This window comes from Taudactylus pleione, unplaced genomic scaffold (genome assembly GCF_031769625.1).
Source record: "Taudactylus pleione unplaced genomic scaffold, aTauple2 ptg000390l, whole genome shotgun sequence".
NCBI classification, from domain to species: Eukaryota; Metazoa; Chordata; class Amphibia; order Anura; family Myobatrachidae; genus Taudactylus; species Taudactylus pleione.
Genome location: NW_028284791.1, coordinates 734,647 through 762,474, shown reverse-complemented (window position 1 = coordinate 762,474; position 27,828 = coordinate 734,647). Strand labels below are relative to the sequence as shown.

Here is a 27,828-nt window from a genome sequence, read left to right as displayed (position 1 = left end):
GGAAAGCAGGGGTAAAGGGAAAGCAGGGCTAATGGGAAAGCAGGGGTAATGGGAAAGCAGGGTAATGTGAAAACAGGGGTAATGGGAAAGCAGGGTAATGGGAAAAGCAGGGTAATGTGAAAACAGGGGTAATGGGAAGGTAGGGTAATGGGAAAGCAGGGGTAATGGGAAAGCAGGGTAATGTGAAAACAGGGGTAATGGGAAAGCAGGGGTAAAGGGAAAGCAGGGGTAATGGGAAAGCAGTGCTAATGGGAAAGCAGGGCTAATGGTAAAGCAGTGGTAATGGGAAAGCAGGGCTAATGGGAAAGCAGGGGTAAAGGGAAAGCAGGGCTAATGGGAAAGCAGGGGTAATGGGAAAGCAGGGGTAATGGGAAAGCAGGGTAATGGGAAAGCAGGGGTAATGGGAAAGCAGGGTAATGGGAAAGCAGGGGTAATGGGAAAGCAGGGCTAATGGGAAAGCAGGGGTAATGGGAAAGCAGGGGTAATGGGAAAGCAGGGTAATGTGAAAACAGGGGTAATGGGAAGGTAGGGTAATGGGAAAGCAGGGGTAATGGGAAAGCAGGGTAATGTGAAAACAGGGGTAATGGGAAAGCAGGGGTAAAGGGAAAGCAGGGGTAATGGGAAAGCAGTGCTAATGGGAAAGCAGGGCTAATGGTAAAGCAGTGGTAATGGGAAAGCAGGGCTAATGGGAAAGCAGGGCTAATGGGAAAGCAGGGGTAAAGGGAAAGCAGGGCTAATGGGAAAGCAGGGGTAATGGGAAAGCAGGGGTAATGGGAAAGCAGGGTAATGTGAAAACAGGGGTAATGGGAAAGCAGGGTAATGGGAAAGCAGGGGTAATGGTAAAGCAGGGTAATGGGAAAGCAGGGGTAATGGGAAAGCAGGGCTAATGGGAAAGCAGGGGTAATGGGAAAGCAGGGGTAATGGGAAAGCAGGGCTAAAGGGAAAGCAGGGGTAATGGGAAAGCAGGGGTAAAGGGAAAGCAGGAGTAAAGGGAAAGCAGGGGTAATGGGAAAGCAGGGCTAATGGGAAAGCAGGGCTAATGGGAAAGTAGGGGTAATGGGAAAGCAGGGGTAATGGTAAAGCAGGGGTAATGGGAAAGCAGGGGTAAAGGGAAAGCAGGGCTAATGTGAAAACAGGGGTAATGGGAAGGCAGGGGTAATGGGAAAGCAGGGTAATGTGAAAACAGGGGTAATGGGAAAGCAGAGGTTAAGGGACAGCAGAGGTGTTACCGTTTGAAATTAAACAGATATTTTTAGGGATTTTGCCACGTTCTGCTCTCCTGGTAGATGAGAAGCTGAAGCTGGTGAAAGCTGGTGAGACCACAATTTCGTACATCAGACTAGAGCTTCATGAACTCTCAGCTTTCCTCAGTGTTAGGATGGAGATTTCAGTTTGACCCAAGAACAAAATCCTATAATCTATCGGCAGCGGAACATAGGGAACCATAGCCTCACATTATCCAATAACACGTTGGTTTGCATTGTGATAGGTTAATTAGTTTCATCTATATTGTCTCTGACATCTATCTTACAGAAGATGATTTGTCACGTGAATCAAGGCCTCCACGAGAACTGTGAGGACTCTTTAGAACACGTTATCGTGTTACAGTATATAACGGACAGTGGCCTCGGGCAAAGTTCCGGCATTCCTCTCATCTCATACACTGTTGACCCTGCAGAAAAGAGTCAGAGTGAAATGTTTCAGCAATTTTTTAATTTTTGTGTTTCATTACTAATCATTAATTGTGGGCCTAAGTCAGCAAAGAACGCAGTTGCTAATACACACGCAATCGACCGATTGTTGCGTACTGCGCATGCGTATGCATCACAGTGCACGAACCAGTAATTGCGATCGGGACGCAGACCCATCGCAGAATGACTGACAGGAAGTGCCATTTGTGGGTTGTGACAGGGGGTTGTTCGGGCGACCGCAAGTATGCCAGTGCATTTCAACGGCGTGCATAAATCAGCCACTGCGATACCATACGCAGTCTGAGGCCTCATAGCGTGCCCTGAAGTTAGCATTTCCTGAGTGAGGTCTGACCTGCCTTAACTGTGTGTATGGCTCCGATGTTACTCGACTGGACCAATGTTTTCGCAGTCTTGCTAACCATTACGGATGTGCGTGTAAGGTAAAGTGGGCGTCCTTATATAGTGCTATGGCGGCATTGCAATCGCAATAGATTAGCTTCCAATCGCACTGAACTGCGTGCGTAGCTATATCGCGATCCGTAGAGAATCAGGCCCTGTGTTAGAAGTCAGCATAGGCATTTAAAAAAAAATGCTCAAAATTTTAAAATGTTTGAAAAGTAAAAGAAACAACATGAAATAGAGCAATTGCACATCATCAATAAATCTTTATGCTCTTTAAATATATCTCCAGTTAATTTATTTGTAAGTTCCAAATCCTCCCCCCTGATTCAGTTAAGAGCATGGTGGGATTCACTTGGACAGACTAGATTGGATATTGCATACTGCCATTAGCCAGACATTATAGTATGTGTGGGCCAAAAAATGTCCATGATTCCCAGAATGGTTCCCATAAAGCCAATTGGACCATTTATTGGACATGGAGGATATTTAGGAAAATGAAGGCAGAAGATGACAGCTATTAACCAATGTGTACTGTCATCTTCTCACTATATAACGGGTCTCAATGGGTCTATACTTGGTCTGGACACTTGCCCTGTGGCCAAATAGCCAGATCTCTTTCAACTTTGCAACTCACATGAATTGCCAAATGGAACTAGAATACTGAGGGCCAAATAGCAGAATCAGTTAATATATGGCCATCTTAAATGTACTATGCGATCGACATTTTAGACACAAGTGTCCCATTGTTTTGAGGCTTTAGGAGAAGTCAGCTGTGTCCACTTAGGTTTGAGGTGTGTCCATAGATTGAGGTGTGTCCATAGATATCTTGCTAACTGTAATAATCAGTCCAAGTTAATCCAATTCCAGTGAGTAGTATGATGAAATGAAGCAGTGAGGTCAGTTGTTGGAGTTATCAGAATTGAGACTGACGTAGTGTCTCGGAGGTCATACACGACCCATCTTGCTGCTATAGTTTACTCATTGCTCCTGGTTTCTTCAGCACTCAAGGATGGTTATGAGAAGGTGGAGGTGAGACTTCCGATCTTGGATGATGTTGAAGGAGCAGCTAAAGCCCTCATGAGATTACAGGACGTCTACTCCTTGAATGTGAAGGGTTTGACGAAAGGTATATTCCAGACTGGACCCAGCTCACACTTCAGTCTCCTGCACAGAACCGATCAGGTCTCCACCATGTCGGCTGATGACTGCTTCCATATTGGAAAGGTATATTTTTCAGAATATGAAATATAATTACTGGGGCCTGAGACTGAGTGAATATAATATACACACACACACATTTTATACAAGTGAGAACTGAGAAGATGGCATCTTCCAATAGAAGAATAAAAGGGACAATATTGGCCAACAGCCAGAACAGCCCATGCCTCGTCCTGACCCCACCAACCCTGCCCAACATTCACTGTAGCCAGGCTCCATCTTCATTCATCATGTCTGTTTTGCCTTCATGATATCATATTTGGAATAAAAGACACTGGTCCAGTAAGGGGTGCAGCCTTAGACGTGTGTGTGAATGTTATGTGCTGATTTAATTAGATTTTAAGGGGCTTACTAATAAATTATTTGCAAGATATCCCCTAAAAATATACATTTTTATTTTTTTTTTCAAGGGGGGAGGGTGGTTACTGTTTGGCAGGTTGATACAAAAAATTTCGATACTGTATATGTCAACACCGAATGGTCGATAGTCAATAGGTCGACAGGGAGAAAGGGATGACAGGTTCAAAGGGTCAACACACAAAAGGTTGTAATGGGTTTAGGTCGACAGGTACCAAAGGTCGACATGTGAATGGTCGACACAAAAATGGTCAACCCTTGTTTTTTGGGGGGTTAGGGTTAGGCAGTGACACTTACCGGAGAGTTAGGGGTAAGCACTTACCTCAACAGTTAGGGTCAGACACAAGGAGGGACAGTTTGGTTTAGGCACCAAGGTGAGGATTAGATTTAGGGTTAGGGTGAAGATTAGGGTTAGAAAACAAAAAAACACACACGTGTCGACCAGTCCCATGTCCACCTTTTGACCCTGTTGGCCTTTTGTACCTGTCGACCTATATCCAGGTGGACCTTTTGTGTGTTGACCTTTTGTCCCTGTTGACATATTAACTGTTTATCATTTTGGTGTCGACCTATACAGTGTCGACCTTTACCAGTGTCGATCTATTATGCCCAACCCTAGAAATCTATGCGGGCTGCTTTCTTGCTGAATTTAGTACTGTAGCGTGGTGGCCCCCAGCAAATAAAATAAGTGATCACTTTACTTTTACACATTGGAGGTTTGGGTTCCTGTCGTAGGCCCTGTCCCTGGATGTGATAAATGACAACTCCAGGCAGGTTCTTCATTTCTTATTACCCTGAGTAGTGGCAATAAGCAGTTATAATTATCAAGTCCAAACCCTTGATAATGAATAAATGGCCTCACAATTACTTCTTTGTCCTGAGTTATGAAATGACTGTGCCCCAGGTCTCTCGTCCTGCAGCTAGACAGAAAATATTTCCCCTGATAGATGAATGTGAAGTATGTAAAATGGGACACGCGGGAGTCTTCAGCCTGGTTCTCTCGTTACAGCGCCGTATTACACACAGATGTCTGCGTTACGTTACACAGTATTTCATGTGTCTCGCACCTATCACCGTCTCATCTATCATCAGTCTTCATATCTTTTACCCCCACATTTTATGTGAATTAGAAGGAAATTTGAACACGTGTCAGTGGCAATGCCTGGGCTTAATTTGATGCAAGCGTTACATTAACGCGGAACACATGTGTGCCTATTACCCAGGAATGCCTTCCTCCATGTGGAAAATCGCAGAGGCGTTCCAAATTGATCTAAAATAAAAGTTTGCTACACAAGACATTTACAGCCGATTTTTACTGAGCGTGACATGTGGGCGATGAGTTTCTTTTACTGGGAATAATGTAATCAGTGTGTTACTTCCATCAGGATAAATAGCTGACTCCTATCGTCAGTCACTGTGTGGTGCGGAGGTGCCCGGATGCCTGATCAGCACAATAGCAGTGGGCTTTCATAGCTCAGTTCTGTCTCCTACAAGATCATTTATAGCAACTGAGAAAAGCAGTATCTGTCTGAGGGGTCTATTCATTAGGTTAATTATCGGGGTCCGATAATTAACATTCCAACTCGACGCGAGCGCCATAGCAGTTCATCATTGCTCCGGCACGGAGACAGCTGATCCGAAAAGATTCACTGCTTATGGAGCAATGAAATTAGTGCGCCTGTGTGACCTACAGGTTATGCGGACGCAGGGGCATATCTACCCATTGGCCAGGATGGCACTCGCCAGGGGCGCCGACCAAAGGGGGGTTGCCGTCCGGCAGTGCAACCAGCAGCCAAGGAGTGGAGTACCCCTGCTAGTCCCCCGCCCACACAAGTGTAGGGCAAACCGCAGTGAGAGCGTTCTGCCCTACACACAGACTATAGACAACAGTAAGATAGAAGGATAACTATCTGCTGGCTGAGAGGTGTAACATGAGCAGGGTTGAAATACTATTATTATTATTATTACTATTATTATTATTATTATTATTATTATTATTATTATTATTACTATTATTATTATTATTACTATTATTATTATTACTATTATTATTATTATTATTACTATTATTATTATTATTACTATTATTATTATTATTATTATTATTATTTCTGCATAGTCATCACTTATTCATTCTATTTATTTTATAAATATTTGTATAGTGCTGACTCAGTTCCAGACCACTGATACATTTTCTAAAGCTCAACCAGTTTGTATAAGAAGTTTAACTAACTGCACACACCTTAAGGTAGCTGGTGGGGCGTCACTGTTCTGCGTTGCGAGGGGCATCGTAGAGGGAGACAAGGTTCCCACTGTGGATCCTGGAAAAAATCATTAACATTTTTAAATTGCTCAGCTTTAACTGGACGGATGGAGATGAAACAAGCTCAGGAGATTTCTAGGAGTTTCCACTACAAAATGAGTTTCATAAAAATCATTTCAGAACTTTTTTGTGCCATCTCGGAACAAGTTTTTGCGCCATCTTGGAACAAGTTTTTGCGCCATCTTGGAACAAACAAACAGATAAAACGTTTTTATCTTAGAATGGGCGTAACTACCATAAGTGTAAGAGGGGCAGCTGCTATGAGGCCCATCTTCCTTGTCAAAGTTACATGTGTTTCAAATTTTTCAGCATTGCATGGTACATAGGGGCCTTTGCAAAGTTTTGCTATGGGGCCTTCAAATACCTAGTTACGCCCTTGTATTAGTATAGATAAACCTTATCCGACTAGCATAGGCCTGGCAGGATATAACAGTGCGTTATTAATGGGAAACCTCGTTTACCACAATTCCCCAATGCTCTGCAGGTGGCTTATGACATGGAGGATTATTATCATTCTATACCATGGCTGGAGGAAGCGGTCAGCATGTTCCGGGGATCCTACGGCAGATGGTTCACGGAAGACCAGGGGTCTCTGGAAGATGCGTTGGATTATTTAGCCTTTTCCTACTATAAAGTAAGTTACAGCAATATTTTATGTTCAGTATATAGAACCACCAAATTCTGGCGCAGGTACCTATTAGTAATGAACTATTTATGATAAATATAAATGGGGTACTGGAGTAATGCAGCCAAGTTGCAAACTCTGTATATGTTTGCGAAAGAAAATAGATATAGAGAAAAAAACAAGAACTCAGAACTCAGCGCCTACACTCCAGTAAGCACAGTAAAGAATGATATGTACTCACAGTTCCTCCACTTATGGACGGTCCGTGTTCAAGTTTTCACTCATAAGTCTTTGGTGGAGACTTGATTTGATCAGCTGCACGAGCCATATTTAATTTCTAATTGTCTACAAAGCACTTACCACTTTGCCTTGAAGGGCTGTACTTATTGCAAAGAGAACTATTTTTACTTTTTGATTAGCGGTGGAAGTGTTAAGAGGCGCAGTTGAAAATACATGCTTCAGAATATATTAATAGGAGCCGACATCACATCATGATCTAATTTACAGAGACTGCTTTATTGAAAGCTGGAAGGAAAAAAAACAAAAACATATATGTTTTTGGACAGATTGCCTGATTTTCATAAATATCTTTCCTAGATCAAGATTTTCTGTATTATTATCCAGCCACATTTTATCTGCTGCAGCACTAGCTCACAGTAGCAAAAGTTTAACATAAGGCTACTCATGACAAACATTTATCTGTATCAATTGTAATAAGGAGCACAGTGTTCAGGCATACCAATAATTGGTGTATACTTATGTCCAATTATTGGTTTATTGTTTGTATTTTTTGAATGTTATTTTTTGTCATTGTCTAGATTATTGTTTTTATGTGCTAGCATTGGCTAATAAATATGTTTATTTTATATACATCTCATTGCTAAGTGTTTATCCTTTGTATACATCTTAAATACATATCATTCTTTACTGTGCTTACTGGAGTGTAGGCGCTGAGTTCTTGTTTTTTTCTCTATATCTAATATTTTATGTTCCTCTGAATAATTTGTATGCCATTTTCTTGGCCTTGGTTGCACTATATGAGCAAATGTCCCATCTCAATTGGAAGTGAGTCGTGTTGACATCCGAGGGCACTGTGTCACTTCATCCATATTAAATCCTGGCGTGCACTTTACAAGGAGCCTTTTTCTACACATTCCTCATCATTCCCCATCTGGCCCCCATCAAATAGATATCCCACTCACCACGAGTTTGCGGTGGCAGATTCCAAATTACCGGGCAATTCAATATTGCTCCAGTGAGAGGACAACGGCACCGAAAAAGTAGCTGTCCGCTTGAGTCCTACCAATAACACTTTCTCCATTAATTGGTGGCTGCGAAAGTTTACACTGCCAGGTTTGACCCCTCAGTGTTTTATGATACAGCTGAATAATTGCATGAGACCCTTAGAACCACTCTACAGCGGTATTCACCTATAACAGTCACCCTTTTTCCATGGACTGAGATGCTCTCACTGGTACTGAGATGCCACCAGGACTTCACTCAGGATAGTAGGGGCTCGTACAATTAACAGGTAATCAAAGGGTTAATGCTGGAGTGACTGATACAATATGTGAGTATACTGAAGCTGTATGGTAAGCAGATAGCTTGATAATGCTAATTGCAAACAAAAAGAACTTTTCTCACTAATGACAACTGTAGCTGTATAGTTTAAACAGGTAGCCTGATAATGGGAATTGCAGACAAACAGCACTTTTCCAAAATTAAGTAAAGCAATACTTAACAACAAGTGATGCAGAGGATAGGAGACCACAGACCAGACTGGACATGCACAAACTGATCAGAATAGTAGCAATATGGAGGTTCACCAGGCATCAAGATCAGCAGGCTAAACACCAAGGCATGAAGCTACGACTGACAAGGAAGTAAGGGCCTGTCAGCCTTTTACTACACACTTAGGGCCTGATTCAGAGCCGGACGCTATTTGCGGACGCTCGTTCTGAAAAAGGGGCTGGCTATTTAAATTGAGCGCTCGCTCTTTGCGGTCTGTTGACGCCTCTATGTCTGAACGAGCGAACGAAACATGCGCTCGCTATTTTGTAAAGACGCCCCTTGGCCGCTCGCATCATACGTCATCTCCGCTATTTATTAGATTAATCGAGTACATCGAAAGGCGTATGAACTGCTCGCTATTCTTGTGGTAGCATTTTCCTACCGCAATCATGCGAGCAATTCAGGCTAAAAGACAACCAAGTGACGTGGTCGATGACGCTGCTTTGTTAATTATGCACACCCATTAAACGCCCGTTTTGACCGTTTGGCACGCCTGCGTTCTGATCTCCACTCCCCGTTTTCAAGCACCTTCCCCTGTTACCACCCACAAACGCCTCATTCGGTCACTCAAATTAGCAGGCATTCGCTATTTTGCGAGCACATGATTTCCGACCGCACTGACTGGTTGGCACATGCGCATTACAACCCATACGCTTACGAGCGGCTCTGAATCAGGCCCTTAGACCAATCACAAAGGATCAAGCAAGACAACTCCCCGCCCCCCCTCCGCAAGTGAAATATGCTACAGGTGTGAGGCTGCACATACAGTAGAAGAGCAACTAGTGAGTGTCCCAGCTGCAAAGATTCCTGTGCAGCCTTTGTTCAACCACAGAGGTGTCCCAATCTCCAAGTAATGACCGACACCAGCATGGAAAGAAGCTACTGTCCTATCGATCAACGGTATGCCACGCTGACCACCGCAGCTCCTAACACAGTGTCACTGCTGAGTTCATGCATGCGCACTGCCAAAGCGGGTGCAGGCCCGCCCCTCCTTCACATAGTAAGTATAAGTTACACTTTTGTATGGAAGCTGTCTGAACTCACGATTCTGATTACAGTGGGGTCTCTAGGACCCATTAAAGGACATAGGGTCATCAGTTTTCATCATCGCCGTTTTTTCCTGGGATATAGTATTGGGTGCGTGCCCGCTTATCTCGGTATTCAATTAGGATCTGGCGAAAACGGGACCCACGGAAAGGTGAGTATAGTAAAGTCCTGTCACTTTAGGGGAAATCAGCCTGTCTCCCCCCAAAAGATGGTCTGACATGGGGGATCACTATGGGTACCCCCAATTTGGCCTGCTGAATGTAATCAGGGATTTTAAATAGCCGCTTGCACCTGTGAAGAATAGCATTTTATCTTTTTTTTATTATTATTTTAAATAACCATGCCCATCAAATTTGGGGTACATGAAAATGGTATACAATCGGGAAGCCGGCTGCCTTAATACTGGCAGCCGCCTTCCCGACTGTCATATCCCAGCGAGGGTGAAATGCCGGGCATCTAGATGTAGACGCCTGACATTTCTCCGACGCCGGGAGACCGGCGCCCGGCATCCCGATCGAAGGGATGCCGGGCGCCACGAGCGGACAGCCACGGGGGGGAGGGTTAGGTTTAGGGCTCCCGGGGGGGACTTAGGGTTAGGCACCCCCCCCGGGAGGGTTAGGGTTAGGCTAGGGGGAGGGACGGCTAGGGTTAGGCACCCCCGGGGGGGACTTAGGTTTAGACAGTGGGGAAGGGGGGGTTAGGGTTAGGCACTTGGGGGGGAGGTTAGGGTTAGGCACTTGGGGGGGAGGTTAGGGTTAGGCACCCCTAAGGAGGATTAGGGTTAGGGGGTTAGGTTAGTCAATACTTACCTATCGACGATCGGGATTTCCAGCGCTGTCGGGCTTCCGCTGCCGGGAACTCTGCTGTGGTCGGCCAGGCGCTGCCGGGAATCGAACCATGCGGCCGGCGGTATTTCATACCGATTCCCTGCTAATCGGTGCTAGCATATTTTTAAGTCCCTAAAGTGATTTTTTATAATTCTTCAAACATCCACCTGCCGCAACCACCCGCATTCTAGAAAACACCTGCCGCATACATGTGGACCCGTCCTGAGGCTATTTCGCTAGTTTTTAAGTTTGTTCCCCAACATTTATTTTTTCACCCCCAAAATGAAAGTACCTTTTTTGGGGTGTCCTAAAGATTTTTTTTTTTATTTTTTTGGACACGGATCACATTTAGGGGACATTCTAAAGCCTGCAGTCTATTTTTTTTTATTATTATTCTGCACCCCAAAACCCCAATTCTGCACTTTTTTTCGCCACCTAAACAGTGGTGAAAACTTATCCCTGTTTTTTTCCAAAGACTTTTTTCGCACCTGCGAAAAGTCTTTGAAATTGAATATGGGGATAAGTGAAAATGGCGAAAATGACATCATCGGCGAACTGACTTTTCGCTCCATATTGAATATGGCCCATAGCATTTAAAAGCCAAGTATGCACTAAAGTACCATAACAGCCAATCAGACACTTGCTTTTAATGTCTAGAGAGATAGAAACTCATTGCTGATTGGTAACAGATGCCAACAAATGCAGAACTGTGGGCCACATTGATGAAGCGGCATCTTTCATAAGCTGCCGCTGCTCTGCGTGTTGGAGCTGGAAATTGAAAGTGGCACTGACATTCAGGGTAAAAGCCTGGCATGCCGAACGCTGAATGTGAGTGCCACTTTCAAGTAAGGGCCTGATTCAGAGATGGACGCAATGGAGATTTTTACGCAGATTGAGCGATTGTTTGCCACTGCGCATGCATATAAGCCGCACTGCACGTGCGCAGCAAACGCAGTGCGATTATGAATGCACAGAGAAATCCATTGCAAAGCGAGCGACAGGTTGTCAGCGTTTGGGGTGGTAACGGGGGTGGTCAGAAAAAACGCAGGTGTGTCTGTACACTTGAACGCCGTTTCATGACCGTGCATAAATTAGCCACTGCGATGGCCTGCGCAGCATGAGAGCTCTCTGCGTGTTGGGAGAGCTGCAGTGTTTACGGCTGATCAGACCTGCCGCAAGGGCAAGATGGCCACTCGATGTGCGTCGATGTTACCGATATTTACGCAGGTAAGAAGGCAGCAGAGGGGGTCCCTATGCTCGGTTGATCTTTCGAACTATTTGCAAATTTTCGCAGCTGCGATCGCATTAGTCTCTCTCTAAATCGGGGTCCTAAACCTCCCCCTTTTTTAGTTGAGATTTTGTAAGACGTATTTATTAGAATTACACTTATCCTAGTAATAAACGAATGGGTGCTTATCAATGCAATCAAAAATGTTTGAAGTGATTTTATAAATACTTTAGCTGCATACACACAAAAGATTTTTTCAACGATTATCGTTAAACGATATCGTTTAACGATAATCATTTGAAAAAATCGTTCACTTTCTGAGTCAAACGAACGATAATCGTTCATGTGCGTTCACGTTTGTAGTTTGTAGTTCAGTCAGACTGACCAACTCAACGATTTTCATTAAGGGAATATGCAAAAATCGTTTGTAGATCAAAAAAATCGTTCATTACACTTTAAAAAATCTGACAGAAAATCGTTCATAAAATCGTTGGTAACAAAATCATTGTGTGTGTACGCAGCTTTTATCTCCCTGGTCATTGAGCTATAATCTGCTGGTCCTGTCTGCGCTGCGGAGAGTGCGCGGGGGGCTGTGGAAGATCAGTTTCCTCTTTGTGCTTCACTGTTATTGAACACAAATTAAACATTTATTATTTTGACAAAAAACAAACATATTTTTAGCCATAAAAACATAGCAGTAGATATAATACAGAGATATATAGGTGTGGGTCTATAGATCCCATGTCTCTGAGTTTCCATGAAGGTGATGATCCCTCAGTGATTTACGTTCCTCAATAATGTAATTTGCAAACATTTTATCCATTCTCATGCTGTTGATGTTACCCAATGTTCCAGGTCTCAGTCTTCCCGCAGCACAAAGTGTCTCCTGATTGCCTCATTCCACATCCTGCTGCGGAATTTATCATCACTCTAACTAGGATTATGTCTGTTCCGTGTGGAATCCCCGATACTAATTTTGTTCCATGCGGAATTCTCAGTTCTACCCCAACCAAACACTACACAGCATCAGGATTTCATATTTGTGTATAACCAGCAAAATGATCATTTACAAATAAAGTATCAAATGCTGAATCAGAGCAATGCACCTCTGCTACATGTCATTTGTGCAGAACATTTCTGCATATTTATTAATATAATGCACTAAAAGTTGTTTCCACCATTGCATCATTATGCAGAGGATGCAATCTATTGTCAGAGGTGCATATGCTGCCCCCCATTGTGCTCTCACTTGGCGTTTCTCCTTTTGACTGAACTGGATTTAGGTTGATGACCCAAAGCGAACGTAGAACTGTTCCAACCATGTATTTCAGTCTCTCGCACAGTTTATATTACACCCTCCCGTGTTTTGTTGTCAGTTTCTGCCCTGAGTCAGTTGTAGGGGGTTTATGGTGTTGGCGTCTTATTGCGTAGTCGGCAGGGGAGCTGTTCCTGTTCATATGGTAAAATAATCCGCTGAGGGGATGGATTTTACAAGGAAAATCCACAATCCACAGCCTGGACAGAGCTTCCAGCAATAAATTACTTTTCGAAGTCTTCGCTTTCCAAGGATGTGAAATGCTGACTTCATGGCAACAATTCTGTATGAATAATAATAAATGTATCATATTTTGTGTTTATTTATCAGACAAGCAAAGACTCTCTCAGCAATTACTGAGGTGATGAAGTGATGGGAAATGGCAGCAGATTATTGGTGTATTCTAATAATAATAATTTTATTTATATAGCGCTTTTCTCCTAAAGGAGCACTTTTCTCTTTTTATCAGAGGCTGTAGACCTCACCTACTGTACAGCCCCCGACCATAAACACAGCTGCCCAAACGTCAGAGCGCCACCCTGTTAGGGACTGAAAATTGACTTTACCAGATTATTAATTAAACCTTGTCCTATGATTTTTACGGGTGTGATACAAAAGATCGGCAATATAAAGGTTGACAATAATTTGGTCGACACCAAAAGAATCGACGTGGAAAAGGTCGACATGACAAAAGTTAGCCCGTGCAGAAGGTCGGCCAGTACAAAGGTCGACAGGTTCAAAAGGTCGACGTTGAAACGACCGGCGCAATTTTTTTTCCTAACCCTAATCTTCACCCTAACTCTAACCCCTCCCAGTGCCTAACCCTATCTGTCCCTCTTAGTGCCCAACCCTAACCAACCCTCCCAGTGCCTAACCCTAAAAATAAAAAAAAAATGTGTTGACCATTTCTGTGTTGACCATTTCCATGTCAACCTTTTGAACCTGTTGACCTTCTGTACTGTCTAACTTTTGTCATGTAGACATTCTTCCACGTCGACCTTTTGGTGTTACAATGAATGCATCAGCACAGAGCTCATTTGAATTTCTCCTCACTCTTTATTACCCTCTCTACATGTCTTACAGGCAGGGAACGTTTCCCAGGCTTTATACCTCTCCCGGGAGTGTCTCCTCTATGGTATGTGGTCTGTCTGTAATGTATTGTGGATCTGTTACTGTATTCAGCTGTTTAATAATAAATTATTATTACATTTTATTTATATAGCGCCACAATGGTTCTGCAGTACATAGGCTTGGAACATACATAAACTTTACAAAAGTGCAAAGGGGTTCGGTATATTATATCAATGGTCAAAATGTAGACATTCTTTTTTTATGTTGATATGGTTATGTCAACATCGCTCGTGTTCACATGTTCATAATGTTGACATTTAGTATGTCAGCACTGGTGTAATGTCGACAGTTTGTTTTTATGGTCACTCTATGCCTAATGCTAACCCTACCCCTAATGCACATGTCGACATTTTCACATTCCTCACAGTATGTCAGCATTCTGACCATGTCAATATTTTTCAGGTGTCGATATTTATTATGTCAATATTTTAACCATATTGACATAACTGTCAGCACTCTGGTGAATGTCGATTTAGTGACTGCATCCCGTACAAAGGATAGTTACATACAAATGTACATATTTACATCATTTAAACCACAAGTGATATCATTACATAGCGCCACGAAAGGAAAGAGGGCCCTGCACGCGTGAGCTTACATTCTAGAGGACATTGTTGAACAAGGATTCCCAAGGCCCAACAAAAAAAAATATATTTTTAAGGAAATCTTCTGCATAAAAATAAATGATCTTTTCCTATCTGAACAAGTTGGATGGATGAAGTATGTTTAATACAGAGACGCGTTTTACACTGCAACCTTCCTGCATGAGAGAAGCATCCATTCCCTATTCTGTCATGCCCCTCCCACCATATCACTCTCAGGTGCACACTCAGGGAGCCGAGAGGCTCCGCCATCACCATGCATGTTACTACTCAGTGGGGTGTTAGGCCAGGAAAGCCTTCAATGTTTTTACTTCTGTCCTATAGAGGTGTGATCTAAATACTAGCAAGAGCAGTAATAAGCAGAATAGTGGATAGGGCTGACATCATGCGCGGTACAGGTATGTAGGGTAACTATTAAAATGCCTTTAATCAGAGAGACTTATGAATTGCACAGGTTCTGGAGATGCAGGGGCGTATCTATAATGGGTGCAGGATGTGCAGGCAACATGGGCCCCTGGGTCCAGGGGGGCCCCGCACCACACACCCTGCCCCCATAATAATACTTACCTCTCCGGAGTCTCACGACGACGCGGGCGTCCGGCGCTGTAAAACGGCTGGAAAATGGCAGCCGTGGCCATTTTCCCGTCGTTTGCACAGTACAGGGAAAATGGCCGCTGCTGCCATTTTCCCGGTGACCTGTGCATACACTATAGACTCTGGGCACACTCTAGTGCCCAGAGTCTATAACTCCGGCGCTGGCCGTGTACAGCTCAGTGCGCTGCCGGCTGCCGGGCGGAGAGGAGGGGGCCTGTGTCGGAGACTGCACACGGGCCCCCTCCTCTCTAGAAATGCCCCTGTGGAGATGGCTGACTTCATGTCTGCATTTAACCTGGTTTCAATCAGCCACAGAACCTGTATAATTCATATGTGTCCCTTATTAAAGGGATATTATAGTAACCCTAGGTAAGGGGTCTTGGCTGTTGCATGCAAACTGCTTCTCATTTGCACTTTTGCAGACACCAGTGTAAATGAGAGGCAGTTCCCATCTGGGAATACCAGCGCTGCAGGATGGGAGGGGAGCCCTGCTGATTACTTCATGTCCTATTCCTAGATGAGAGAATCAGAACTGCTGAATCACTCAGAAGCTGTTTATGTGATTGAAGCTCTGCGCTGCCACCAGCCTGGAATGAATTCCAGTCTTAATTTCACTGCCTGGCTGTTGCATCATCGTTGCCCCCCAAGTCCTGGCGCCTTAGACTGCAGCCTGCCCAGCCTATTAGTTGATCAGACAGTCAGTGTAGAGAGGGGACTGTGGGCCTGATTCAGACCCACTCGCAAGTGGGTCGATGGTGGCCCAGTGCGCACGTGCGAGCCCCGGAGCGAGAGCAAAAAGCACTCGCTCCGTGGCTCACTACAAAAGGGGCGGCTGTCGATGTTGATCGACAGCTCGCCCCATTTTGTAGGCGTGGCGGGGGGTGGCTTTACAAATGGAGGCGTTCCCATTCGAACTCCTGCCGTTTGTGGGCGGCCCCACTTACATCACCAGTGATGTCAGTGGGAGAGTTTCCTGCTCTATTAGAGCCAGAAGCTCTCTGGGGCTTGCGGCAACGAGACCCTACCACAAGGGTCTCGTCGCAAGCCCAATGGTCGCGGTGGTCTTGAGCATAGCGACCATCATCCTGGCCGCTCGCTATAGCTGTGGGTGGTCACCCACAGCTATGCGAGTGGCCAGGAGACCGCTCCAAAAAAAACAAAAAACGCCCTGATTCAGAGCGAGCGATCTTTCAGCGTCCGTCTCTGAATCAGGCGCTGTGTTTATATGTTCAGGGTGAATGTGACCTTCTGCCACTTATCTCTCCCCCCCTTACCTTGCACAGATCCAGATAACAAAAGACTGGCTCAAAACGTGGCCAAATATGAGACGATCTTACAGGAGAAGCCGCCCAGCGTCGTGATACAGGAGCCATGGCTGCAGAGACCCAACGTTACCCATCTCAGGACCAGAGACCTGTATGAGGGGCTCTGCCAGTCTCTGGGGTCCCAGGTATGATGAGTCTAATTAGAGCCAGTGACCCACCCATGTTTACTTCCACATTGTCCCGATTGTCGGTGGCTCCTATATAGTGTCCTCCTTATTATGTGACAAAAAAAAGATGCATCACTTTGGCCATTTTAATACTGGGAGATAATAAGCCAGGACCTGCACATGCTAATTTGCCCTTATAATAATGACATAATGATTAGAATACTTTGTTAGGGATCATTGTACTGTAATACTGCCTCTCAGTCGTGGATCCCTACACTTGGCATGGTATGCCATCAGCTAGAGAACTGGGACACAGCGACAGGGTAGCGTACAAGCTGCACAGTACCGCAGATCACTCACTAAGGGTAGCGTTGTGTGTGTTATTTGTCGCATTAGCGTAACATTTATACAGCACATTGCATGTTTTCTTACAATGTTGAGATCGTTTTCCTAATTTTCCCCAATATTGCAGAACAGCGGTGTTAGAAACGTGGCTTTATGTGGCTAACCATGAGCACAACTCTGTTTCCCATTAGCCAAAGCTGTACGAGGACCCAAAAATTCTGTGCTCCTTCCACACAAACAACAGCCCTTATCTCACGCTCCAGCCCCTGAAGAAAGAGATCGTCAGTCGGGATCCGTACGTGGTTCTCTATCATGACTTTGTCAGCGACCAGGAGGCGGAGAGGATAAAGGGACTGGCAGCTCCCTGGGTGAGTGGTACAGGTCTATCCTGACCAGAAACATTACTTGTGTATCACAGCTGCACTACTGACCATTGTGCATTCATGTCATGTGATGTCATCCCTCCGTTACATCAGTGACGGTCATTTCCTATCCATACAACCTATCCCTGCTTTTATATGTTCACATTTCGTAACACCCCAGTGCACCACATTACAGCCATTTTCCTACTCATGTGTTCCAGTGTCTTGCTTTACACCATACTCTACAGGGAAATAGGACATACACAATCCTGTATGAAGTAGGGATCAGAAATGGATGGTTGGCATCCATCAATGTTTCCGATCCGATGGAGATGCTTTCTCCATTCAATGCCAGGATGGCGATGATAGCCATCACCTTGGCACAGGAGGAAGGAGTGCAGGGGAGACATAACCCCTCCCATCTTCTACCTTGCGATATTGCAACATAGATACGCACACAAGGAGGGGCGTAGCTGAGCCCATTCTTACAGCCGCACACCCCGGCACACAGGTCACCTCACCGTCCACCCAAAGTCTTGGTGACCTTGCCATCACTGCTTCTTTGTAATCGCTGCTTCGATAGTTAACACCAGGAAGGAGATACCCGGTGTGTCTGTAGCAGAACTCCTATGTGCATGCACCCACTGAGCATGCGTACTAGTAAACCATTGAGTGGGTTATATTGGATGGCTAACTGTGAAGCATATTGAGATGGTAACAATGCCAACACTTCATGCCCTGTTCCAAGATGGCTGCCTAGGTCACTGCTGAGCACATGCAGGAGCCATCTTGTCTTTTCTGTGTAAGAGTGACATGGTGAGAGACAGTAGTGAAAGACCTGGTTGATACCTACATATAAAGCTCCTGCATCCTGCACCTCTAAACGCAACCAGCAAACACGCACTGGCTAGTGAGCTCTATACAACCCTTCGCTCAAGCTCTGCTCCATCAGCAGTGTGCATGTAACAGTGAGTACGGCTGTCAATAAACCAACATCCATGGTTAACTGGGCTTTGAGTTGTCTGCTGGTGTGTGTCTACATAACTCTGCAATATCAACACATCACATAATTTCTAACAACATAGGGCCAAATAATTACTCCAATATGCTGTCAAAATTAATCTCAATCTCTTGTGAGAAAAACGATATCACGTTTTCTTTGCCTTAAGGTTATGACAACGAAACAGACGCACCCCAAAGCTTAAACACTTGGCGTGGTCGTAAGCAATCTGATTGGCCGCTGTGCGCCTGTTTCCTGCCTCCTGGCATAGGAGAATAGAGGGGTAATAATGTCCGAGTGTACTTTGTATGGAATCTTTCATGCACAAACGCCAATGAGCTTTGTATGGCAGCGTCCCCATGCAGTGTGTATTTCATTGCCAGTCGTACATTACGTACAAGGAGGTCATAAGAGACATTATTGCCCTGGATACAAAATAAACATCAATCTCCAGAGTTTGGGGCATTTTAGAGACGCTAAATTAGATCATAAACGTCTTTATTACAAATTCTTAGAAGTCGGGTTGGCGAGAAATCATCCAGTACAGTGACGCAGCTTTTTCCCTCTAATATATTATCTGGCTGAGGCCCCAGTGTAGGGAGGAGATGAAATCCCCTCACAGCAATGGACGTCGTCCAGAATCGTCTCTCATCCAAATGCGCCTCCATTATTCTGTTGTCACATCATTCTGTCTTCTTCACTAGTTTACTGTCCCAGATTAACCCCTTAGGGACAAGGGACAGTTTTACACCATACTGACCAGACCTGTTTTCACAGTCCTTCTATGCAGTTATCGCAACCCCAGAATTTCACCCTAAAAACAAAAATTCACAAAAATATTGTAAGGATATATCGTATATATATTAGGGGTGTGCACCGGCCACTTTTCGTGTTTTGTGTTTTGGTTTTGGATCTGGATCTTTCTTCGTGTTTTGGATCTGGATTGGTTTTGCCAAAACCACCCTTCCGTGTTTTGGGTTCTGGGTTTTGTGTTTTGGATCTGTATTTTTTTTTAAAAAAGCATAAAAACAGCTAAAATCACAGAATTTGTTGGTTTCTCTGCTCCTATGCTATTATTAACCTCAATAACCTTAATTTCCACTCATTTCCAGTCTATTCTGAACACCTCACACCTCACAATAGTGTTTTCATGTCCAAAAGGTTGCACCGATGACTATGCTAAGCGACACGAGTGGGCGGCACAAACACGTGACCCATCTAGGAGTGACACTGCAGTGGCAGACAGGATGGCAGTTAGAAAAACTAGGCCCCAAACTGTACATAATGCAAAGAAAAAAAAGAAGTGCAAGATGGAATTGTCCTTGGGCCCTCCCACCCACCCTTATGTTGTATAAACAGGACATGCACACTTTAACAAATCAATCATTTCAGCGCCAGGGTCTGCCACACAACTGTGGCTGAAATGATTGGTTCGTTTGGGCCCCCACAAAACAAGCTGGCAATTAATGTGTCCCTGCACAAACTGGCTCTACGGAGGCAAGATGTCATCCTCATCCTCCTCATCCACCGATTCCTCACCCTCTTCAGTGTGTACATCCTCATCCTCACAGAGTATTAATTCGTCCCTGCTGGAACCACAGGTCCCTCTGTACGTTCTGGAGGCTGGTCTCCCTGGAAGAGTTGATAATTCATTTTATGAACATCATCTTCTCCACATTTTGTGGAAGCAACCTCCTACGCCTTTCGCTGACAAGGTTCCCGGCTGCACTAAACACTCTTTCGGAGTACACACTGGAGGGGGGGCAACTCAGGTAAAATAGAGCCAGTTTGTACAGGGACCTCCAAATTGCTTCTTTTTCCTGCCAGTACAGGTACGGACTGTCTGACATGCCTACTTGGATGCTGTCACCGATGTAATCCTTTAACAGACAGACGCACGCTTGTCGCTGCTGCTTTGAGGATTCAAGTGCGGCTACAGCCCACACAATTCACAAAGACAGAAAAAAAAAAAGAATATTTTTATTGTTTGTGGAGCACACTTTGAGGGTTACACCACCCTTTAACAGACAGACGCACGCTTGTCGCTGCTGCTTTGAGGATGCAAGTGCGGCTACAGCCCACACAATTCACAAAGACAGAAAAAAGAAGAAGAATATTTTAATTGTTTGTGTAGAACACTTTGAGGTGTCACCACCCTTTAACAGACAGACGCACGCTTGTCGCTGCTGCTTTAAGGATGCAGGTGCGGCTACAGCCCACACATTTCACAAAGACCGAAAAAAAAAAGAACAATATTTTAATTGTTTGTGTAGAACACTTTGAGGTGTCATCACCCTTTAACAGACAGACGCACGCTTGTCGCTGCTGCTTTAAGGATGCAGGTGCGGCTACAGCCCACACAATTCACAAAGACAGAAAAAAGAACAATATTTTAATTGTTTGTGTAGCACACTTTGAGGGTGTCACCACCCTTTAACAGACAGACGCACGCTTGTCGCTGCTGCTTTAAGGATGCAGGTGTGGCTACAGCCCACACATTTCACAAAGACCAAAAAAAAAAGAACAATATTTTAATTGTTTGTGTAGCACACTTTGAGGGTGTCACCACCCTTTAACAGACAGACGCACGCTTGTCGCTGCTGCTTTGAGGATGCAAGTGTGGCTACATCGCACACAAGTCACAAACACATTAAAAAAATAGTTTTTTATTTTTTGGAACACTTTGAGAGTTACACCACCCTTTAACAGACAGACGCACGCTTGTCGCTGCTGCTTTAAGGATGCAGGTGAGGCTACAGCCCACACATTTCACAAAGACCGAAAAAAAAAGAACAATATTTTAATTGTTTGTGTAGAACACTTTGAGGGTGTCACCACCCTTTAACAGGCAGACGCACGCTTGTCGCTGCTGCTTTGAGGATGCAGGTGGAATCTAGACGGGATTTGGAACCGAGGACACATTACCTCCATCAATTGTCTAAATCCCACTGCACTAATGTCGGATACCGGACGCACGTCTAACACCAACATAGCAGTCAAGGCCTCAGTTATACGTTTTGCTTCAGGATGACTGCTGTCGTACTTCATCCTCATCGCTAGGGACTGTTGGAGGGTCAATTGTTTAGTAAAAGTAGTGATGTTCCTACTTCCTCTCTGGGATGATGAACAACTCCCAGCAGCAGCAACAGCACTAGGAGGAAGAGGTTCTTGATCTTTCCCTATTTTATTTTTATCGGAGAAAGTTTGGTCCTCCATTTATGTTATATTGATATATATACGTGCGGCTAAAGCGCACACAAACACAGAAAATATTATTTTATTTTTGCTGGAGAGTAGTGCACTTTGTGGGTTACACCACCCTTTAAGAAATGAGCCAGCCGGCTCTTTACTTATGGGACACAGGCGCACGCTTGGCGCTGCTCCTTTGTTGATGCACGTGCAGCCACAGTGCACACAATTCACAAACACAGAAAATAATTTTTTTTTTGGTTTGGACTGGAGTGTACTTTCGGGGGTTACAGCACCCTTAACGGTCAAGCCAGCCGGCCCTTTACTTATGACACAGGCGCACGCTTGGCACTACTTTGTTGATGCACGTGCGGCTACTGCGCACACAATTCACAAACACAGAAAATAATTTTTTTTTGGTTTGGACTGGAGTGTACTTTCGGGGGTTACAGCACCCTTTAACGGTCAAGCCAGCCGGCCCTTTACTTATGACACGGGCGCACGCTTGGCACTACTTTGTTGATGCACGTGCGGCTACTGCGCACACAATTCACAAACACAGAAAATAATTTTTTTTTGGTTTGGACTGGAGTGTACTTTCGGGGGTTACAGCACCCTTTAACGGTCAAGCCAGCCGGCCCTTTACTTATGACACAGGCGCACGCTTGGCACTACTTTGTTGATGCACGTGCGGCTACTGCGCACACAATTCACAAACACAGAAAATAATTTTTTTTTGGTTTGGACTGGAGTGTACTTTCGGGGGTTACAGCACCCTTTAACGGTCAAGCCAGCCGGCCCTTTACTTATGACACAGGCGCACGCTTGGCACTACTTTGTTGATGCACGTGCGGCTACTGCGCACACAATTCACAAACACAGAAAATAATTTTTTTTTTGGTTTGGACTGGAGTGTACTTAGGGGGTTACAGCACCCTTTAACGGTCAAGCCAGCCGGCCCTTTACTTATGACACAGGCGCACGCTTGGCACTACTTTGTTGATGCACGTGCGGCTACTGCGCACACAATTCACAAACACAGAAAATAATTTTTTGGGGGTTTGGACTGGAGTGTACTTTCGGGGGTTACAGCACCCTTTAACGGTCAAGCCAGCCGGCCCTTTACTTATGACACAGGCGCACGCTTGGCACTACTTTGTTGATGCACGTGCGGCTACTGCGCACACAATTCACAAACACAGAAAATAATTTTTTTTGGTTTGGACTGGAGTGTACTTTCGGGGGTTACAGCACCCTTTAACGGTCAAGCCAGCCGGCCCTTTACTTATGACACAGGCGCACGCTTGGCACTACTTTGTTGATGCACGTGCGGCTACTGCGCACACAATTCACAAACACAGAAAATAATTTTTTTTTGGTTTGGACTGGAGTGTACTTTCGGGGGTTACAGCACCCTTTAACGGTCAAGCCAGCCGGCCCTTTACTTATGACACAGGCGCACGCTTGGCACTACTTTGTTGATGCACGTGCGGCTACTGCGCACACAATTCACAAACACAGAAAATAATTTTTTTTTTGGTTTGGACTGGAGTGTACTTTGGGGGTTACAGCACCCTTTAACGGTCAAGCCAGCCGGCCCTTTACTTATGACACAGGCGCACGCTTGGCACTACTTTGTTGATGCACGTGCGGCTACTGCGCACACAATTCACAAACACAGAAAATAATTTTTTTTTTGGTTTGGACTGGAGTGTACTTTCGGGGGTTACAGCACCCTTAACGGTCAAGCCAGCCGGCCCTTTACTTATGACACAGGCGCACGCTTGGCACTACTTTGTTGATGCACGTGCGGCTACTGCGCACACAATTCACAAACACAGAAAATAATTTTTTTTTTGGTTTGGACTGGAGTGTACTTAGGGGGTTACAGCACCCTTTAACGGTCAAGCCAGCCGGCCCTTTACTTATGACACAAGCGCACGCTTGGCACTACTTTGTTGATGCACGTGCGGCTACTGCGCACACAATTCACAAACACAGAAAATAATTTTTTTTTTGGTTTGGACTGGAGTGTACTTTCGGGGGTTACAGCACCCTTAACGGTCAAGCCAGCCGGCCCTTTACTTATGACACAGGCGCACGCTTGGCACTACTTTGTTGATGCACGTGCGGCTACTGCGCACACAATTCACAAACACAGAAAATAATTTTTTTTTGGTTTGGACTGGAGTGTACTTTCGGGGGTTACAGCACCCTTTAACGGTCCAGCCAGCCGGCCCTTTATTTATGACACAGGCGCACGCTTGGCACTACTTTGTTGATGCACGTGCGGCTACTGCGCACACAATTCACAAACACAGAAAATAATTTTTTTTTTGGTTTGGACTGGAGTGTACTTTCGGGGGTTACAGCACCCTTAACGGTCAAGCCAGCCGGCCCTTTACTTATGACACAGGTGCACGCTTGGCACTACTTTGTTGATGCACGTGCGGCTACTGCGCACACAATTCACAAACACAGAAAATAATTTTTTTTTTGGTTTGGACTGGAGTGTACTTTCGGGGGTTACAGCACCCTTAACGGTCAAGCCAGCCGGCCCTTTACTTATGACACAGGCGCACGCTTGGCACTACTTTGTTGATGCACGTGCGGCTACTGCGCACACAATTCACAAACACAGAAAATAATTTTTTTTTTGGTTTGGACTGGAGTGTACTTTCGGGGGTTACAGCACCCTTAACGGTCAAGCCAGCCGGCCCTTTACTTATGACACAGGCGCACGCTTGGCACTACTTTGTTGATGCACGTGCGGCTACTGCGCACACAATTCACAAACACAGAAAATAATTTTTTTTTGGTTTGGACTGGAGTGTACTTTCGGGGGTTACAGCACCCTTTAACGGTCCAGCCAGCCGGCCCTTTATTTATGACACAGGCGCACGCTTGGCACTACTTTGTTGATGCACGTGCGGCTACTGCGCACACAATTCACAAACACAGAAAATAATTTTTTTTTTGGTTTGGACTGGAGTGTACTTTCGGGGGTTACAGCACCCTTAACGGTCAAGCCAGCCGGCCCTTTACTTATGACACAGGTGCACGCTTGGCACTACTTTGTTGATGCACGTGCGGCTACTGCGCACACAATTCACAAACACAGAAAATAATTTTTTTTTTGGTTTGGACTGGAGTGTACTTTCGGGGGTTACAGCACCCTTAACGGTCAAGCCAGCCGGCCCTTTACTTATGACACAGGCGCACGCTTGGCACTACTTTGTTGATGCACGTGCGGCTACTGCGCACACAATTCACAAACACAGAAAATTATTTTTTTTTTGGTTTGGACTGGAGTGTACTTTCGGGGGTTACAGCACCCTTAACAGTCAAGCCAGCCGGCCCTTTACTTATGACACAGGCGCACGCTTGGCACTACTTTGTTGATGCACGTGCGGCTACTGCGCACACAATTCACAAACACAGAAAATAATTTTTTTTTGGTTTGGACTGGAGTGTACTTTCGGGGGTTACAGCACCCTTTAACGGTCAAGCCAGCCGGCCCTTTACTTATGACACAGGCGCACGCTTGGCACTACTTTGTTGATGCACGTGCGGCTACTGCGCACACAATTCACAAACACAGAAAATATATTATTTTTTTAGCACTTGGGGGGAGCACCCCTGATGGACAGAGCACCCCCTGGACAACACTACAACACTCCTTTAGGACTGGGACACTGCACAGGACTTTGGAGTGGACACAGCCCCTATGGAGAACTGACTGCACAACACAGTCCAGCCAGCCCCTATGGACTTTGAAGTAGTGGACACAGCCCCTATTAACAACAGCAGCACAACACAGCCAGCCCCTATGGACTTTGAAGTAGTGGACAACAGCAGCACTACACTACACTACACTACACAGCCCTAACTCCCACCCTCCCTCTTCACTGTCCACAGCCGAGTGAGAAAATGGCGCCGACGCGGGTACCTTATATAGGATCCAAAACCCGCGAGACTCGGAAGGCGGGATGATGACGTTTTGCCTCGATTTCAGATCCGAGTCAGGCGGGAAAAGTCGAGCCTGACTCGGATCGGACTCGGATCGGGGGGGCTCGGGGGGGTTCGGATTTCAGAAATCCGAACCCGCTCACCCCTAATATATATGGGGCTGATGTCGAGCAGAACGTGTTCCTGTTTGTGCGCATTTAGGGCCTGATTCAGACCCGTTCACTATCTGCGTACGCTCGCTGGATGCGTATGCAAATTTGTCAAATTGACGCCACGGGAAGCGATCGCTCGCCAAGGCATAAGCACGCCCACCATGTCTTAGCGAGTGGCCACTTTGTGTATGCTAATTCCCAATCGCACAGGCAGAGCCGCCCACCAGCAGCACGTCATCTCCAGGAAGTGTATTAAAACATTGGTACATCGAGCACCATCGGACGTGAACGCAGTGCTTGAGGGAGCTTTACCATACCGCAAGCATTGCGAGGAAATCAGGGTAAAATAAAGGCAAGTGACATGTACTATGACGTGGCCTGTTAATTATGCACGCCTCTAAAACGGCGTTGAAACACTCTGGCACGCCTGCGTTCCCATCTCCACTCCCCCGTTATTAGTGTCCTGCCCCTGTTACCACCCACAAACAGCCTCTCCTGTCACTCATTACCCTGGGCTGTCTTTGCAGGGCGAGCGAGCGGTATGCGATCGCAGTGAGTGGTTCGTGCATACGCAGAACGAAGCATGCGCGTACGCAGAAAATCAGGCCGCTTGCGAGCGCACGCATATAGCGAATGGGTTTGAATCAGGCCCTTACACCGCTCATGCTAGACAAAAATTTAGCAGAGTCAGACACATTCTGAATGTAGCTACGCTTACGTCTGAGGGTGTGAAGGGGCGTTCTCATACCGGCAAAGTTCAGCAAGGGTGCATTCACGCAAATCTAACTCACGCAGACCAGCGTAGTTTCGGGGAAACAGGGGCGATCTCCCGGGGCCCCCATATCACCCTGTAGTCGAACTTGGCTTCCTCCGCTGGGGGCCACATTGCACCACCTGCATATTTTGTTTTTCAGTTTCCGCCATTGGTCTCTGAAGCCCAACATGGTTGCAACATTCACCCTCAACTCCGAGTCAACACTCCTACCCACTGAGGCACCTGCTGCTGCTCGCCTCACAGACCCCGCCTCCTGCGCTGACGCTCTGCTTTGAAATGTCAAAGCAGGTTCTCAGGAGAGCAGCAGCACTGTTTGTCGTGACTGCCATCTCCACGTTACAAATGTAGCCTTTTCCATCTTGGCAGGCGCTGCGGCATGCATGCCCGAATAATCGCCCGCTAGCAGACACGTGTACGGCGTTCGCACCCGCGATGCCATAGGATTGCATGGTGCCATCAATGCTGCAGCATGGCATACTGTGCTAGTGGGCACGTGTATGGTGTTTGCACCCGCGATGCCATAGGATTGCATGGTGCCATCAATGCTGCACCGTGGCTTACTGTGTCGTGGGCACATCTGTACTTATTATCTCACAGAACTTCCTGCTGAAAATCCTGTTTTGCGTTACCTGTCTTCACGCTGTACAGCGTACACGCCCACATGTCACCGGCCACACCCACACAGCACCGCCCACCACCTCCTCCGCTTCTCATAATAGGCCCCTGATCATTCTCAGCCCCAGGTCCGCGTGGCCCTGACAATGATACATAGGCCGCCTATTCTTCATGTGTTGACAGGTGCACAGTGCCACGTCTCTAATATCATTGTCATTGTTCTCTATTTCCCAGCTGCAGAGGTCTGTGGTGGCCTCAGGAGAGAAGCAGTCGCAGGTGGAATATAGGATAAGTAAAAGGTAACCAATCCCTGTGGCTCTCTCTCAGCGTGGCTATAGATTTAGGGCACTTTCAGGGTCATTAGGGCATATTCCTTGTTCTGGTGGCTTTGGCTATAACAAAGTGCCCTCCTAGGTTACCCAATAAGCAGCAGAGTTACAGACTGTGCAGATAGTTCTGCCGCTTCCATACAATACAGCGAGATACAGTAACAAACATGAAAAGTAAGAGGACGCTAAAGAAAGGCAGCGGCAGCTGTACCAGGGGAGCTTTCCATACAGAGAGATGTCGGATTGGGAACTGAAGTTGACAATAGACTGTTTTGCAATATTAAAAAAAAAAAAACATACAGCATTGGTCATTCCTAACCTATCTACTTGTGATCTGGAGATTGCAGGGGATGAATCCGATCATCATCTTGAATGGATAGTAGTCTGAAATGTTAAGCTGGGTACACACTGATAGATATATATCGCTCGTTCCATTGAACGGGTGATTTATCTATAGTGCATCGCCCGGTGTGTACAGTGGATAGGACGTCGATCACAGACATATCCGA

General features: G+C 45.6%; 1 protein-coding gene across 1 annotated transcript in view; it reads left to right on the top strand.

Moving 5' to 3' along the window:
- The window catches only part of P4HA3 (prolyl 4-hydroxylase subunit alpha 3), an 87,071-nt gene that overhangs the window by 35,521 nt on the left and 23,722 nt on the right, over positions 1-27,828 (top strand). The window contains exons 3-8 of the mRNA XM_088445815.1: positions 3,094-3,317; positions 6,476-6,625; positions 13,908-13,959; positions 16,435-16,601; positions 17,120-17,296; positions 27,225-27,289. Coding sequence (XP_088301941.1) covers positions 3,094-3,317; positions 6,476-6,625; positions 13,908-13,959; positions 16,435-16,601; positions 17,120-17,296; positions 27,225-27,289 — 835 coding nt within the window. The remainder of the gene's footprint in view (positions 1-3,093; positions 3,318-6,475; positions 6,626-13,907; positions 13,960-16,434; positions 16,602-17,119; positions 17,297-27,224; positions 27,290-27,828) is intronic.